Source organism: Sturnira hondurensis, unplaced genomic scaffold (genome assembly GCF_014824575.4).
Source record: "Sturnira hondurensis isolate 20B ecotype Veracruz unplaced genomic scaffold, ASM1482457v3 Scaffold0021143, whole genome shotgun sequence".
Classification (NCBI taxonomy): Eukaryota; Metazoa; Chordata; class Mammalia; order Chiroptera; family Phyllostomidae; genus Sturnira; species Sturnira hondurensis.
The window spans coordinates 2236223-2249604 of record NW_028093774.1 but is presented as its reverse complement, the minus strand read 5'-3'; the positions used below and the strand labels follow the sequence as shown (position 1 = coordinate 2249604).

The 13382-nt window shown below is 51.1% G+C and overlaps 1 protein-coding gene across 4 annotated transcripts in view; it reads left to right on the top strand.

Moving 5' to 3' along the window:
* EML1 (EMAP like 1) overlaps positions 1–13382 on the top strand; it is a 143147-nt gene that overhangs the window by 78930 nt on the left and 50835 nt on the right. For all 4 annotated transcript variants that reach the window (XM_037031193.1, XM_037031194.1, XM_037031195.1 and 1 more), the window contains exon 2: positions 8883–9065. In XM_037031193.1, coding sequence (XP_036887088.1) covers positions 8883–9065 — 183 coding nt within the window. The remainder of the gene's footprint in view (positions 1–8882; positions 9066–13382) is intronic.

Sequence of the window (13382 nt, the reverse complement as noted above, 5' to 3'; positions counted from 1 at the left end):
GTTGTCCCGGAGACAGGCTGCTGGCCGCCGTGTGTGTTAGGCAGTCTCATCCCGGAGACCAGCTCGTTGGCATCAGCCCCACTGGTGGATTTCCGACGTTGGAACCATGCTGTTCTGATTTTTCATCCCGACTCTTAAAGGCCAGGCTTTCCTGCAAAGGACCATTGTCTCAAACCAACGGGAAGTGTTCAGTTCAGAAGGCAGTCAGTGTTATGGGTGATGTAACCGCACCGCACTTTAGATAGAAGATGTTTATGCTAATGGAAAGTAATTTTAAAATGAAGATAAGAATAGCTTTTATTTTATCCTTTTCACTTAAAGTTCTTGAAACAATGTAGCAAGTAAAATTTTATGAAAGCTACCTTTTCAGACAACGGTTAATGAGTCGGTTTAGGGACCTAGTCGTTACCTCTCTGAGATGTAACAAATGAGCCTGGCAGTGGCCGGTCTTCCTGTGAGACACAGTCTGGACACAGCGTTAGATCTTTCTCACGTCCAACCCTTAACGCCCGTCATTCGGCCTGCTCACCCCTTTCCCACCTCCATAATGTTATCTTCCCTTACGTGGTCAGAGCCTGGCAGCCCTGCCCTTCCTGCTAGGGAGGAGCATCGTCACGAGCTCTAGGCTTTTTCCTCTCTGTCACCCCAGCTGTCCCGGAGACGGGTGCGCGGTCCTGCCTTGGTCTCCCGGTGCTGCGGAACCGTGGGGCAGAGGCCACGCTGGGGAGCAGATTCTCTCACCCTGAGCGGGGGGCTTCTTTCCTGCTCAGCTGCGGGGCCTCCTTCGCTTTAACGTTGTGGGAAAAGAGGGTTAACAACGCACAGCACCCAGGTCTCCCAGCTTCTGCCGGGAACAAGAAACCTGACCACTTTTGCAAAGGTAGAGGTTCGGGGTGTGGGGTGTGGGCATGCATTATGTGAGTGTGTGGACATGCACGTGTGTGTGTGTGGACATGCATATATGTGAGTGTGGATTTGTGGTATTAAATAAACACTCCAAAGATTTTGAGGACTCTCAATTTCATGGGAAATCTTTGTCAGGCAAAATGAAATTAGAATAGCAAAATGGCAATTATAATAGAAATTTCTAATTAGAAATTAGAATGAAATTAGAATAATTAGAATTATTAGAATACAATAATTACAAATTATTGTATTTCAAAATAAAGTCATTGACACATTTCCTAAATGCCCCGCTTGAGAATTTTCAGGCTGCCCTGTCTGTAATGATTGCTCACTTCATTCATTAGTCATTGATTGAAACCCAGGAGCTCACCCGAAATCCTGCCCTTCTCCTCCACCTGTGTTTTGATCGAGGTTTGTCTGGTCCTCGTATTGCATCTCCAGAGCCGGGCCCTTTGCCAAGCTTGTGATTGGGCAGGCTGGGGCCTGGGTCGTTGCTGCCGTCGGGGTTCCTCTGTCCCCAGCCTGGTTGTCTGTTGGCCGTTCTGCCCTCTGCCGGACTGAGTGCCCTTGGGTTGGGGGCTCATTGTGTTCACCGCACCACCTGGCACTAGGTCCGGCCTGGGAGATGCCCACTAACATCTTACTGAATTAAACAAAAATGTGCCAGCTTTAAACTGCATCATGTCTTCTCAATTCAACAGTCCCACGTTGCATCTTAGGGTGATCTTACGGGTTTTTCCTGGTCTCCGGTCCCATGATTTCACAACCTAAGGCCCAGAGAAGGCCTTTATACTGTATTTTCCCAGAGTCAAGAGGCTCTGCTGAAGATCCTTTCATGAACAGGCAACCAACAGGCAAGGGCAACTTTTCTTATCAGTCAAGGGCTCCTGCAGAATTCCTTCGCTGTCAAGTGTAGGAGCGTTAGCTCTTGAGCATCATTTGAGTCAGGTTGACCGGGGTGGGGTCAGTACTTGTCGTTTTCTGTGAAGTGCTGAATTTCAGAGCTGGAGCTCAAATGGCAGGTCCAGCCCAGGGATGAGCGGGACGCCGGGTTCCCGACTGATCCACGTGACCAAAGGAAGACCAGGGGTCGGGGCGGAGAAGCTGAGCGGAGCCCGGGAGCCTGGAGGGGTTGCTCAGAGCTGCGCATGCGCATGCGGGGGGGGGGGCGGAAATACGGCCCCGACACCTCAGGGGATTCAGCACCCCTCTGCTGGGCCCCGCCCTCTGTTTCAGGAGGGTTCCGAGCACGACCGCGTTCTGTAGACAACGTGTGTCATGGAAAGCCAACTCGAATGAGAAATGCCTACCTGCAAGTTACTGACTGCAGGTCTCACGCCTGACTGCTTACACAATTGGTTCCAAAACTCGACAGCCCTGTTGCAGGACGCTGTCTCTAAATGCGTTTGTCTTATGTTTTGGTAAGGGTAAAATGGAGCAGAAATTCTACATGTGTTTTACTTAGTGCCATGAAAGTCCCACTGGAACCCATGCCTGTCATCCGACAGACAGCGTGATGCAGGCAAGCACAGAGGGCTTCTAGCCGCCCCCGGCTGTCACTTCCGAGCTGCGTGCGTTCAGACGAAGTGGACGGGAAACCCAGCCAAAATGTCACCTACGAAATGGGAGGACATTGTGGGGACTGGAGAGAGACACGGTGAGGCGCAGCGTCCCACACATGGTGGGCAGCTGGTGTTGTTTCAGATGACGAAGAGGAGAAATAAGAGCCTCTCCACGTGAAGGGCCAGATTCTAAGTGAACTTGGTAAAATTAACAGGCCCCCGGGGACTTGGACGTCACGCTGAGACAGAGCGCCGCAACGCCTTTGCATCCCCAGATTCACAGCATTAAGGGCCTGTTTTTATCAAAGGTTAATGAGACCGCCTTAGGAACAGAGAAGAAGGTGAACACCCCTAGCCTTTTGAATAGAATAAAATGCTCAAGTTACCAGAAGATCTTTTTGTGCCATTTTTTTACCATAAAATGGTAATTCAACTTAAAATGAATCAAAAGTCGTGGCCACAAATAGCCACATGAAGATCAAGGTTAGGGGCAGAGCCTCAAACTTATCTTCCTGTGTGTGGACCCACGGGTGACGTAGGCCACACCTTATCACTTTAAATTCAGAGATAAGCTGGCGTGCGCCTGGGTCCTCACGAGGTCAAGTCTGAGACAGAGCTGTGGACATGGTGCTGGGCCTGCCCTTTGCCCACAGTCACATGCTGCCATGTGAGGGGCCTTCACGGAACTATGCTCTCTCTTCAGGTGAGTGTCACACTTGTCATCTGACCACAGGTGCTGCAGAGGCAGCAGTGGTACCTTCTGCTCTAGCCTCGGCCTCTCGGGGGCCAGGCGCCGCCCAGCTCCGCAGAACCAGCTCTAGTGACTATTCTTCATGATGATTCCGCTGCGGGTCAGTGCTTGTCTTTTGCTATTATAAACCATAATAGTAACAACAAACTATAATAATGTTACGCTACCATTTGTCCCAAGCCTCTGTTTGCCATCATTGCGTCAGATGTTTCACATGCCTTCACACTTACCCTCACAAGAACTTCAGAAAGCAGGTGGTACAATTCCTAGCATGGTTGAGTCATTTGTCAGGGTCACGTGGCTAGTAGTGAGAGACCCAGGACTTGAAGCCTACCTGATCTGAACGCAATGCCAATGCTTTTCCTGAAGCCCCAGGACCCAGGCTGTCCAGTACAGAAATGCTGATTATCAGCCTTTCCAAGGACTCATTTTCTGAACCCCATTTGGACCTTGAGAAGATGCCACGAGGCCAGAATTCAGCCCCGAGAAGCTCTACTGCTGGTGGAGGGGACGCACTCACTTCTGGAACGGGTGGCCAGCAGAGATAGCTGCAGTACCAGCCTCGTGCCCCTGCAGGCTTGGTTCCACCTCCGATTGTGTCCCATCTGTGCCTTGCCCGTTGCTCCAGTTCATGTGGGCGATCTCTGAGATAGTTACCCAATGCTGAGAGAAAGGGGTGCTCTACCTGTCGTGTGAAGGTTGGTCCCCACGCCTCCCGAAGGAGACAGGCAGGTGCCCCAGCCGGTAATTCCAGTTCAGACGGAAGTTTTCAGAACCTCGGAAATACTGTGTGGTGGTTAAACCGGGTGCTGGGTTCTGTTCGTCGTGGTGCTAACGATCAGCTTTCCTCCAGGCTGGAGCGCAAAGTCCTGGGAAGCCCACTGGCCTTTCCTGTGCACACGAAGGTCAAGAACGTCACACAGCTCACGCACTGCTGAGAAGCCTGCCATCTGCCCTGGCAGTGACCACCTGTGGGAGCAGACAGGCTGTCGCAGGTCAATGCAGCGGCGCTGCTGAGTTTGGGAAGCACTGGAGGCAGGTCATGGGGAGAACATCCTTGGAGCTCACAGTGGAGGTTTTCTTACTTAGCAGATCAGGCATTTCTGTTTTTGACCACTTGTATTTGCAGGCAGGGTTTTGTTTTGGGGGGGGGGTTGGTAAAATTTTAATATTTTTTTTATCCTCACCTTGGGACATTTTTTCATTGCTTTTAGAGCAAGAAGAAGGGGAAAAGAGAGAAACATTGATGCGAGAGAGAAGCATCGATTGGTTGCCTCCTGTATGCATGTGCCCAGACTGGGTATCGAACCCACAACCTTTCAGTTACAGGATGATACTCCAACACACAGAGCCACACCAGCCAGGGCAAAATTGTAGACTTCTTCCTGTACCAACTTGGCAACATAATGAAAACCACGTCCGATTCGTGCAGTCTCAGCACAGCTGTCTATGGAGCCATCTGAGACCACGCTGACAGCATTTTACCCCGTAAACTGGGAGGACTCAAAGCAGGCCTGCCTCACCCTACTTGGGGTGTTGTTGCCATTGACTCGCAAACACAAGGTGGCGCAGTAGAGGCTGGCATTGCTCCTCAGTGGCTTGCCGGCCACCTGGCTGGCCACCGGGCCTGTGAGTGCAGGTCACCCCTGGTGAGTGCATGTACCCTGCCGACGCTGCTATCCCCTCCAGCAGCCCCAAAGATCAGAGAAAGGCCTGATTCCCTGTGGCAGGTTCCTGTATGACTTAGAAACACATATTAATCAAGCACTAATTTCTAATTAATTTCTCGGTGCTGTTTTTCATATGAATGTTTAGACAGCGCAGGAATTTTCAAGGAAATGTTCAACTTGAATTTACTTTGGTCATTTTTATCAGTAATATAGTGATGATGATTGCTTAATTATAGCTTACATTTATAGAGCATTTACTACATAAAAAATACCCTAAGTGCTCTACATGTATTAACTCTTCATATTACAACAGTATGAGATGACTGTCATCTCTACTTCACAAATGGAGAAACTGAAGCACGTAGCAATAAAATAATTTGCCCTGTACCTCATGCCTAGTAAGTAGTAGGGCAGGGATTTGAACCCAGGTAACTTGATTCCAGAGGCCATGCTAACAATGACTGAAGCATTTGTCTCTTCCATAAGTCTCCATCACTGACGTGGCTGGAATGGCCTCTCCCAGCTCAGGAGAACCCTCCCTGCCCTCTTCCTGTGGCGAGGCCTTCCCGGGGAGGTGTGCAGTGGCCAGGCGCCCTTGTGGCAGCTGTCTCAGACTTGCCGTCCATCTTCTGTTCACACATCAGAGAATCTAGATGTTTAAGTCCTCAGAGGGAGGACAGGGCGCTGTCCCCCTGCACTTGACCTGATGTTATGTAGAGGGACTTGCCCGTTTTCCTACACAGGTGCAAGGACATGTGGAGAAACCCCAGAGAACCTCTGCCCACTCACGGGAGGGAACCCCAGGACAGCCCATTCAACTGAGCTACAGGTACTCAGTTGTCTCTGAGATGTCCCTTTGCCGAGACCTCGTGGTACAACAGCAACCAATCTCAGCAAGCAAAAATAACCCCTACTAGACAAAGCCAATGGGTAGACCTGATCTCACTTGGACTCGCAAAAAGTTATTTTTTTTAAGCCGTGGCTGGTGTGGCTCAGTGGACTGAGTGCTGGCCTGCAAACCAAAGAGTCACCAGTTCGATTCCCCATCAGGGCACATGCCTGGGTTTCAGGCCAGGTCCCCAGTTGAGGGCATGTGAGAGATAGCCAATTAATGTGATCTCTCATACATCAATGTTTCTCTCTCTCTCTTTCTCCCTCCCTTCCCTTCTAATAATAAATAAATAAATAAATAAAATCTTTAAAAATACTATTTTGTTTTTTTTAAACCTTTTTACTTATTGGTTGCTTCTTGTATATGCCCTGACTGGAGATCAAACCTGCATCCTTGGCCTGTCAGGACAACATTCTAACCAGCTGAGCTACCTGGCCAGGGCTTTTTAAGTTACTTTATTTTTTAGGTTAACATCCAGCAAGATTCCTATTTTGAGACAATTCCGTGCATTTTAACACTGTATAGCTGCATGTTCCTACCACCACCATCAGGACGCAAAACACTTCTTCAATCGTCTGCAGCGCCCGCGTGCAGCACCCCTCCCCCGCCCTCCACAGCCACAGGTCTGTTCTCCCTCGCTGGGGCTTTGTCCTGAGAGTATCACATAAACGAACCATTCGGGGTGCAACCTCAGAAACTGGATTCCTTCACGCAGCGTAGTGCCTTTGAGAGCCATCCAAAGCATCGTGTGTCGCGGTGGACCGCTCCCGTTTGTCACTGCTCAGTACTCCACTGTGTGGATGTGCGGTGGGTGGGCCATTCACCAGCGGGAGCTCGGGAGCTGCTTCCTGTCTTCACCAAGTATGAATGGAGCCACTGTGGAGTGCGTGCTGCTCCCTCCAGAGGCAGTACCTGGGGGTTGCTAGGTCACATGGCACGTGTATGTTTAGCTGGATGAGAGGCTGCGACACTGTGTTCCAGGGAGGGCTGTACCGTTTCGTGGGCCCACCAGCAATGTAGCAGAGCTTCGTGTGCCGCGAGTTCTCCCCACGCTTGCTTCCATCGGTGTTTTGCATGGAACAGTTCCATCAGGTGTGCAGTGACAGCTTGTTGTGGGTTTACTTTGCGCTTCCCTGACGGCCAGTGACATTGAACATCTCCCCGTGCGCCTGTTTGTTCTTTGACGAAGCTTCCATTCAAGTCCTTTCTGTGAGTTCCAATGTTTTGTTCATTTTGGACTCGTACTCAGGTTATTTTCCTTCTCCTGAAAACGGGTTCCGTTTCTTGATTCTCACTATGTTCCTGATAATTTTGGATTGCATCCTGGACATCGAGTGTTAAGTTGTGGACATTCTGTTCTCCATTTACCTGGCGAGTGCTGTTTCCTTTGTCTGAGCCGGGACCTTGCTTCGCTGCGCTGGACTGCCAGCACCGTTTCCAGGGCTGCAGCTCAGATCTCAGCTCTGACCTTGTGTGGTCAGTGGGCGTGCNTACTTTGCGCTTCCCTGACGGCCAGTGACATTGAACATCTCCCCGTGCGCCTGTTTGTTCTTTGACGAAGCTTCCATTCAAGTCCTTTCTGTGAGTTCCAATGTTTTGTTCATTTTGGACTCGTACTCAGGTTATTTTCCTTCTCCTGAAAACGGGTTCCGTTTCTTGATTCTCACTATGTTCCTGGTAATTTTGGATTGCATCCTGGACATCGAGTGTTAAGTTGTGGACATTCTGTTCTCCATTTACCTGGCGAGTGCTGTTTCCTTTGTCTGAGTGGGGACCTTGCTTCGCTGCGCTGGACTGCCAGCACCGTTTCCAGGGCTGCAGCTCGGATCTCAGCTCTGACCTTGTGTGGTCAGTGGGCGTGCTTGAGTCTTTGCAGGAACAGATAGAGCGTGCCCCGCCCCGGGGCTTTCTCCTTCCTGGGCTCTTCCCATGCTCTGCAGTGGTCACAGTTTTGGGACTTCACTTTTTGGTTTTCTTAGGGCAAAACAACTACTGGGGTTTCCACACGTGCCCTTGCCCCACTGTGCGCGCCACGTAGCTCTGGCCGGACACTGTGGAAGGGGCTTTGCTTGCGTAGGCGTCCCTCTGCCCTCCGGCGAGTGGGTGTGGATGCCCCGTCAGAGCCTCCATGCCGCTTGTGTCCACTCTGTAGACCCTTCGGGCAGTTTCGTGGGGTCTCCGGGCTTCCTGGTTGCCTCCTGCAGGGGTGTGTCTAAGGGTCTGTTGTACCGGGAAGCAGGGCGACTCTGGGAGGCTCACATTCTAGCTGGGAGACGTAGACAGTAAGCAGATACCTGGGAGGGTTGCAGTCATAGAGATGCTGTGAAGAGAGAAGCAAGGTTGATGTACCCAGAGTGACAGCGTCAGGTAAGGCTGTTAGGAGGCTTCTCTGCAGGGTTCCCATTGAAAGTAGGACCTGAAGAACAGAGAGAGCGGGTCGGGAGATGTTTCAGGCAAAGGCAGCAGCAGATGCCGAAGCCCCCAGTGGGGGAGAGGCCGGCATAGCAGCAGCATGGCGCATGAAGGGAGAGTGATGTGAAATGAGGTCGGAGAGGCGAGGGTCACGTGGGGCCTGGCACACCTTGAGAAGGAACTGGGAAGTAACGGTTCTCTACAGGAAAATGCTACCATGGCCATAAGGCTATGCTAACTGAATAGATCTGGCCACTCAAACTGCCTGGTCACAGTGGCCAGCACTTGCCCAGCGGGTGGCATGGCCTGGTGATTATCTGACACGTGTTGGTGTTGTTGCAATGAAAGCTACAAGGCTGCACAGTGGCTCCAGCCATGTGTGGGGGTTGAAGTCGACAGGTTCTAATATCCCTTCCACCTCCGAGGCCCCCTGATGCCATGGGAGAGGGGAACGCAATGGCAGTTAAAGCCGCAGTTTGAAAAATGAGGAGCGCTGACACGGGGGAGGAGGGGGCCGCAGAGAATGAAGCGCTGTGGTCCCATGTAGTGGAAGATGCCACGTAATTTCTGCTGAAAGGCCGTTGTCTTCACTTTTTAATTATTTTGTTGCAGCCCCGCGCTGAGGCGCGTTTACTGTGCTGATTTCCCTGGGGGGCACGTAAGACTGACTGTTCCTTTCCTTGGTTCAGATGACAGCGCTTCCGCAGCAAGCAGCATGGAGGTGACAGACCGCATCGCCTCCCTGGAGCAGCGGGTCCAGATGCAAGAAGATGACATCCAGCTGCTGAAGTCCGCCCTGGCCGACGTGGTTCGGCGGCTGAACATCACCGAGGAGCAGCAGGCCGTGCTGAACAGGAAAGGGCCTACCAAAGGTGGGCGGGCGTCCTGCCTCATCCAGGAGCGGCAGGATGGCCGGTCTCGCGGCTGGGCCTTGCTCTGGCCGATGCGCCACACTCTTTAATGTGGACGGAGAAGGGAAACTTAGAAAAGCAGTAAAACAGCCTCAGCAGGGTCAGGATCATCCCCCGAGGCGGGACAGTGTTTCTTGGCTCGGTGTTGGTGGCGTGCAGCCCGGAGGGGTGCAGCTGTAGTGGTCGGCAGATGCCTGGTGGGTCAAGGAAGGCACTGTCCTCAGTGAGAGCGATTGTTCACCCAGGGTCTCCAGGGTGGAGTTAGTTCACAAGAAACCCCAGTGCCCCCCGAGTGCCCCTGGGGGGGCTCTTCCCCTGGGAAGTCTGTCTCCAGCTTTCTCCTCCATGCTCACCTCATACAGTCCCTTGTCTCAGCCCAGCAAACTCGTGACTGATCACGTGCCACACGCGACACTGAGCCGGGGCCTGGGGCCTGGGGGGGGCAGGCCCATCCCCGAGGAGCTCAGGGCCCTAAAGTTTATCACTCGCCCCCAGGGCCCCACAAGCTAGGGAGCTCCTTCTGGGCAAAACCCCCCTTTTCTTTTGAGAGCGCAGCCTGCCAGGGTCCTGTGCCTGGTGGCCGTTTGGCAGGTGGAGACACTTCTTTATTTCCCTGTGGTGTCTGGGCACAGAACATGGAAAAGCAGTGTTTTTGTTTTGAGTAACTTTGTGGTGACCTCTTTTTGAAATTTCGGAAATAAATCCCCTCTCGGTCTGTACCCTGCCGTCTGCTTTCAACCAGAAGGTGTGGCTCACCCTTTGCCCGAATTTTCCTAAGGGCCAGCCCTGGAAAGCGGAATTGAATTCCTCTTGGCTATGGAAATGTCTTGGTTAAACCATTCTGGGACTGCGGCTTGTAAATGTTCCTTTAACATGAACTTTCTTACTGTGTTTAGATTTCACCAGTGACGTCACAGTCACCTTATTTCCCCTGGGTCAGGAGAGGGCTCTGCTGCAGGTGCTCATGCTCTCTCAGCAAGGCCATCTGTACTCGTTTCTGTGGGCAGGAACGCGTGTCCCGCCCTCCGGGGTCGCCACCACCCACCCCGCCCCCCTGCCCACAGGAAATGCACCTGCGGGGCGCCATCTGTGTTTTGAATAATCCTTTCAAACAATCTTTCTCTCCTTCTAAGTTACAAAGCGGCTAGGGTATTTTACATGGAAACCAGGTTATTTTAGGTACTCTTGACCTACTCAGCTTTCCCAGAATAATTCTGATGACTACTGTATCCTAAAGGGTACGTTTGAAGTAGTTGCTCGTATAAAACTTCAGACTTCTATAGCTTCTTTATTAATTTTTCAAAGATTTTATTTATTCATTTATTTTTAGAGAGAAAGGAAAGGAGGGAGAAAGAGAGGCAGAGAAACATCCATGTGAAAGAAAGACATTGATCAGGTGCCTCTCACACACCCCCAACCAAAGACCTGGCCCTGCAACCCAGGCACCTGCCTTGACTGGGAATCGAACCGGCGACCCTTCCCTTTGCAAAGGGATAATGTCCAACCCACTAGTTAGGGCTACAACTTCTTTACTTTTAGAAAATTAGGGGGGAAATCATACAAGAGGGCTATCCAGGAGTTATCTTTTCTTGATTAAGAGTAAAACTTAATTTTTATAAAACTTCTAAGAGGAGTTACAGCTGTTTCTTGGCAGCATCCTTTTCATAAGTGAAAACAAGCCGAAGCATAAAAGCCAGAAGGTCACATCAAGAAACGGAGAAAGACCGCAGGGGAGCCGGCGAGGGGTGGCATCCTCTGATGCAGGGGTCGTGGTTCCTCTGCTTGGGCGCAGTGCACTCGGGACGCTGGGGCAGAGGGGGGGCGGCGTCCGTCACCAGCACTGGAGGCAGCTCCTCCCAAGGCACCGCAATGGCCCGGCAGGTGCCCCTCTTTCAGGGGAGCCGGCCGTCTGCAGCCCTGCGTGGGGTGGGGGATCGTTGAAACAAGATGGGCTGTAGGCAAACCTCCCTGGGCTTCCCAAAGGCCCCTTATCACCATCGCTTTGCAATGCCTGGGCTTGCCATCCTCATGCCGCCCTGAAGTGGACTGGACTCCCAGCAGGCTCTTTTTTAAATATTCAGCGATTTTTTTTCTCCCCCCAGGTTGGTTGTCCAAAGCTTTGGGGCACGCCCCTGTGCTGTCTGCCACAGCGGGTCAGGCCACCTTGGAAGGCAGTCGGCCTTCACAGCTCCCAGAACACATGCGTGGTGAGCGCTGGGGCTTTGAGCTGCCCGCATCCCTCGCTGCCTCAGTGTGGCGGCGAGCTGTGGGTGCTCACTGTCTTTCCTCTCCACGTCATCCCTCTGCTTTTGGAAGAAAGCCATCCTGACCTCTGAGCTTTGACCAACTCCATCTTTCTTCATAGGACTTTCCTAGTGTAACGAAGAGAGCTGCAGTCTCTGACTGTAACTCAGAGCTCAAGTTCGAGGGTTCCTGAGCCAGGGGAAGACTGTAGCCACCCCTAAAAATGCCCATGGATTTAGTTTATAGAGAGGGACCTGGGTCTCAGGTGACTTTTTTTTAACAGTATTCTACCGTGCCTATTGTGGCTGATTGTGCTAATTATCCAACTCTTCTTACCCCAATGATACTGGGTCTTAGGATGGAGATGAATGTAGCCTCTACGTAAGCTCCCCAAACTTTGCTATTCTTTTCCATTCTTGTGTGTGTGTGTGTGTGTGTGAATACTAAGAACTGGTTGCCCTCTCATGTGTCTTCACCATAGAGCATTAGCCTGCAGAGTTAGCTCTGTCCGCGTTGGATTTCTGCGCAGACAGGAAGATCCTATGCACTGGGGTCACCATACAGCAGAGAAAGAACCAAGTAGCTCACGGGGCAGATATTCTGAAGCTCGTGCTAAGAGTCAAGTTTTTTCAGTGTTGAGGTTGGAATGGGCACGACACATCACTAGTGGAACGAAGTGAGCGGACCTACTGCGTGTGCAAATACAGAAAATAGTTGGTGAATAAAGGTCACTGCACCCTGGTGCACAGTGGGGACAGTCGGACAGGAAGCAGTGCAGGGAAACGAGCACAGGGGTGTGGCCAGACAACTTGGCTCCCGAAGCTCGAAGGCCGTGTGGTCTTTAGAGGGTCTGTGACTGGCAAGAACAGGCAGAATGCTTAGGCGTTACATATTACATTAGAAGCCAAAAGCAGGATGTAAAACTGAACAGACTATATAATTTTCAACTAAATGGACAAAATCTGTGCAAATATTTGAAAGAGCTATACTAACATTTATTGCTTTTTTTCCTCTTATGGCGTTTTTCTTTTTTAATACTTTTGGTTGGTTTCTAAATGTCCTTTGGTGTATATTCCTCAATGAGCAGAAGGAATTTTTTTATTTAAAAATGACTCCGTTCTTCCCCCTGAATCTGATCCTCACTGCGTGGAGACCAGCAGCAGGGCTCGCGGCAGACTTCCGGAGCCAGAGTTCGCTCACGTGTTCTCAGGAAGACAGGTGTGGGGTCAAGTCAGTGACAGAGCCATTGTGCATGGCTGGCTCCCATGTCAGTGCTAGGTGTGCATCATAGGACTTTAAATGGAAAACATAGGTTAAAATACAGTCACCGTCCGATGCATCTGGATTGTCTGCTTTCTTGGGTATCAACTAGCAAGTAGTTCCTCTTGCTCATTTTAATTTTGCTACAATTTGACAGGTTGCCTTTTGTAAAACTCCAATGCACGTTCGCAGCCCTTTTTATTAATAGCCCCATTAATGATCAGAGACTTCAGAAATGTCACCAGAAGCCTCTTCCTGAGATGCTGGTGAGCAAGCCGGTCCTGCCATCCCAGGACATGGAAACCTCGTCTCAGAACTGAGCCCCTGGGCTGCTGTCGAAAGCAGCCGTGGATTCTCCTTGGTCATTCAGCCTCTGCTGCACTAGCACGTAACCCTGGCATTTACCATAACACTGTGGCTGCTGGTCGTTGGTTGACTGAGTGCTGGACTTTGCAACAGAGGTTTTGGATATGCATTAGCTCCTTTCGCCTCTCCACCACCCTTTGAGGGGGGTATGGTTATGCCCGTTTTACAGATACGGAAGCAGCCTGGAGGAGAAGGAATAAGTTGCCCCAGGTCACCCAGCTGGCGTAGGAAAATCTGGGTGTGGACCTGGAGGCCTGGCTGCACGTAGGGGTGGATTCCTTCCGCCCTCCGTGTTGCTTTGCTGTGCACCCTCTGAGCAATATTATGTAAATTAGGATTATTCAAACCAAGTCAAATATTTAAGATGTCAATATGTTAAGGTTAGTGGATTTGACTAGCTATACTGGA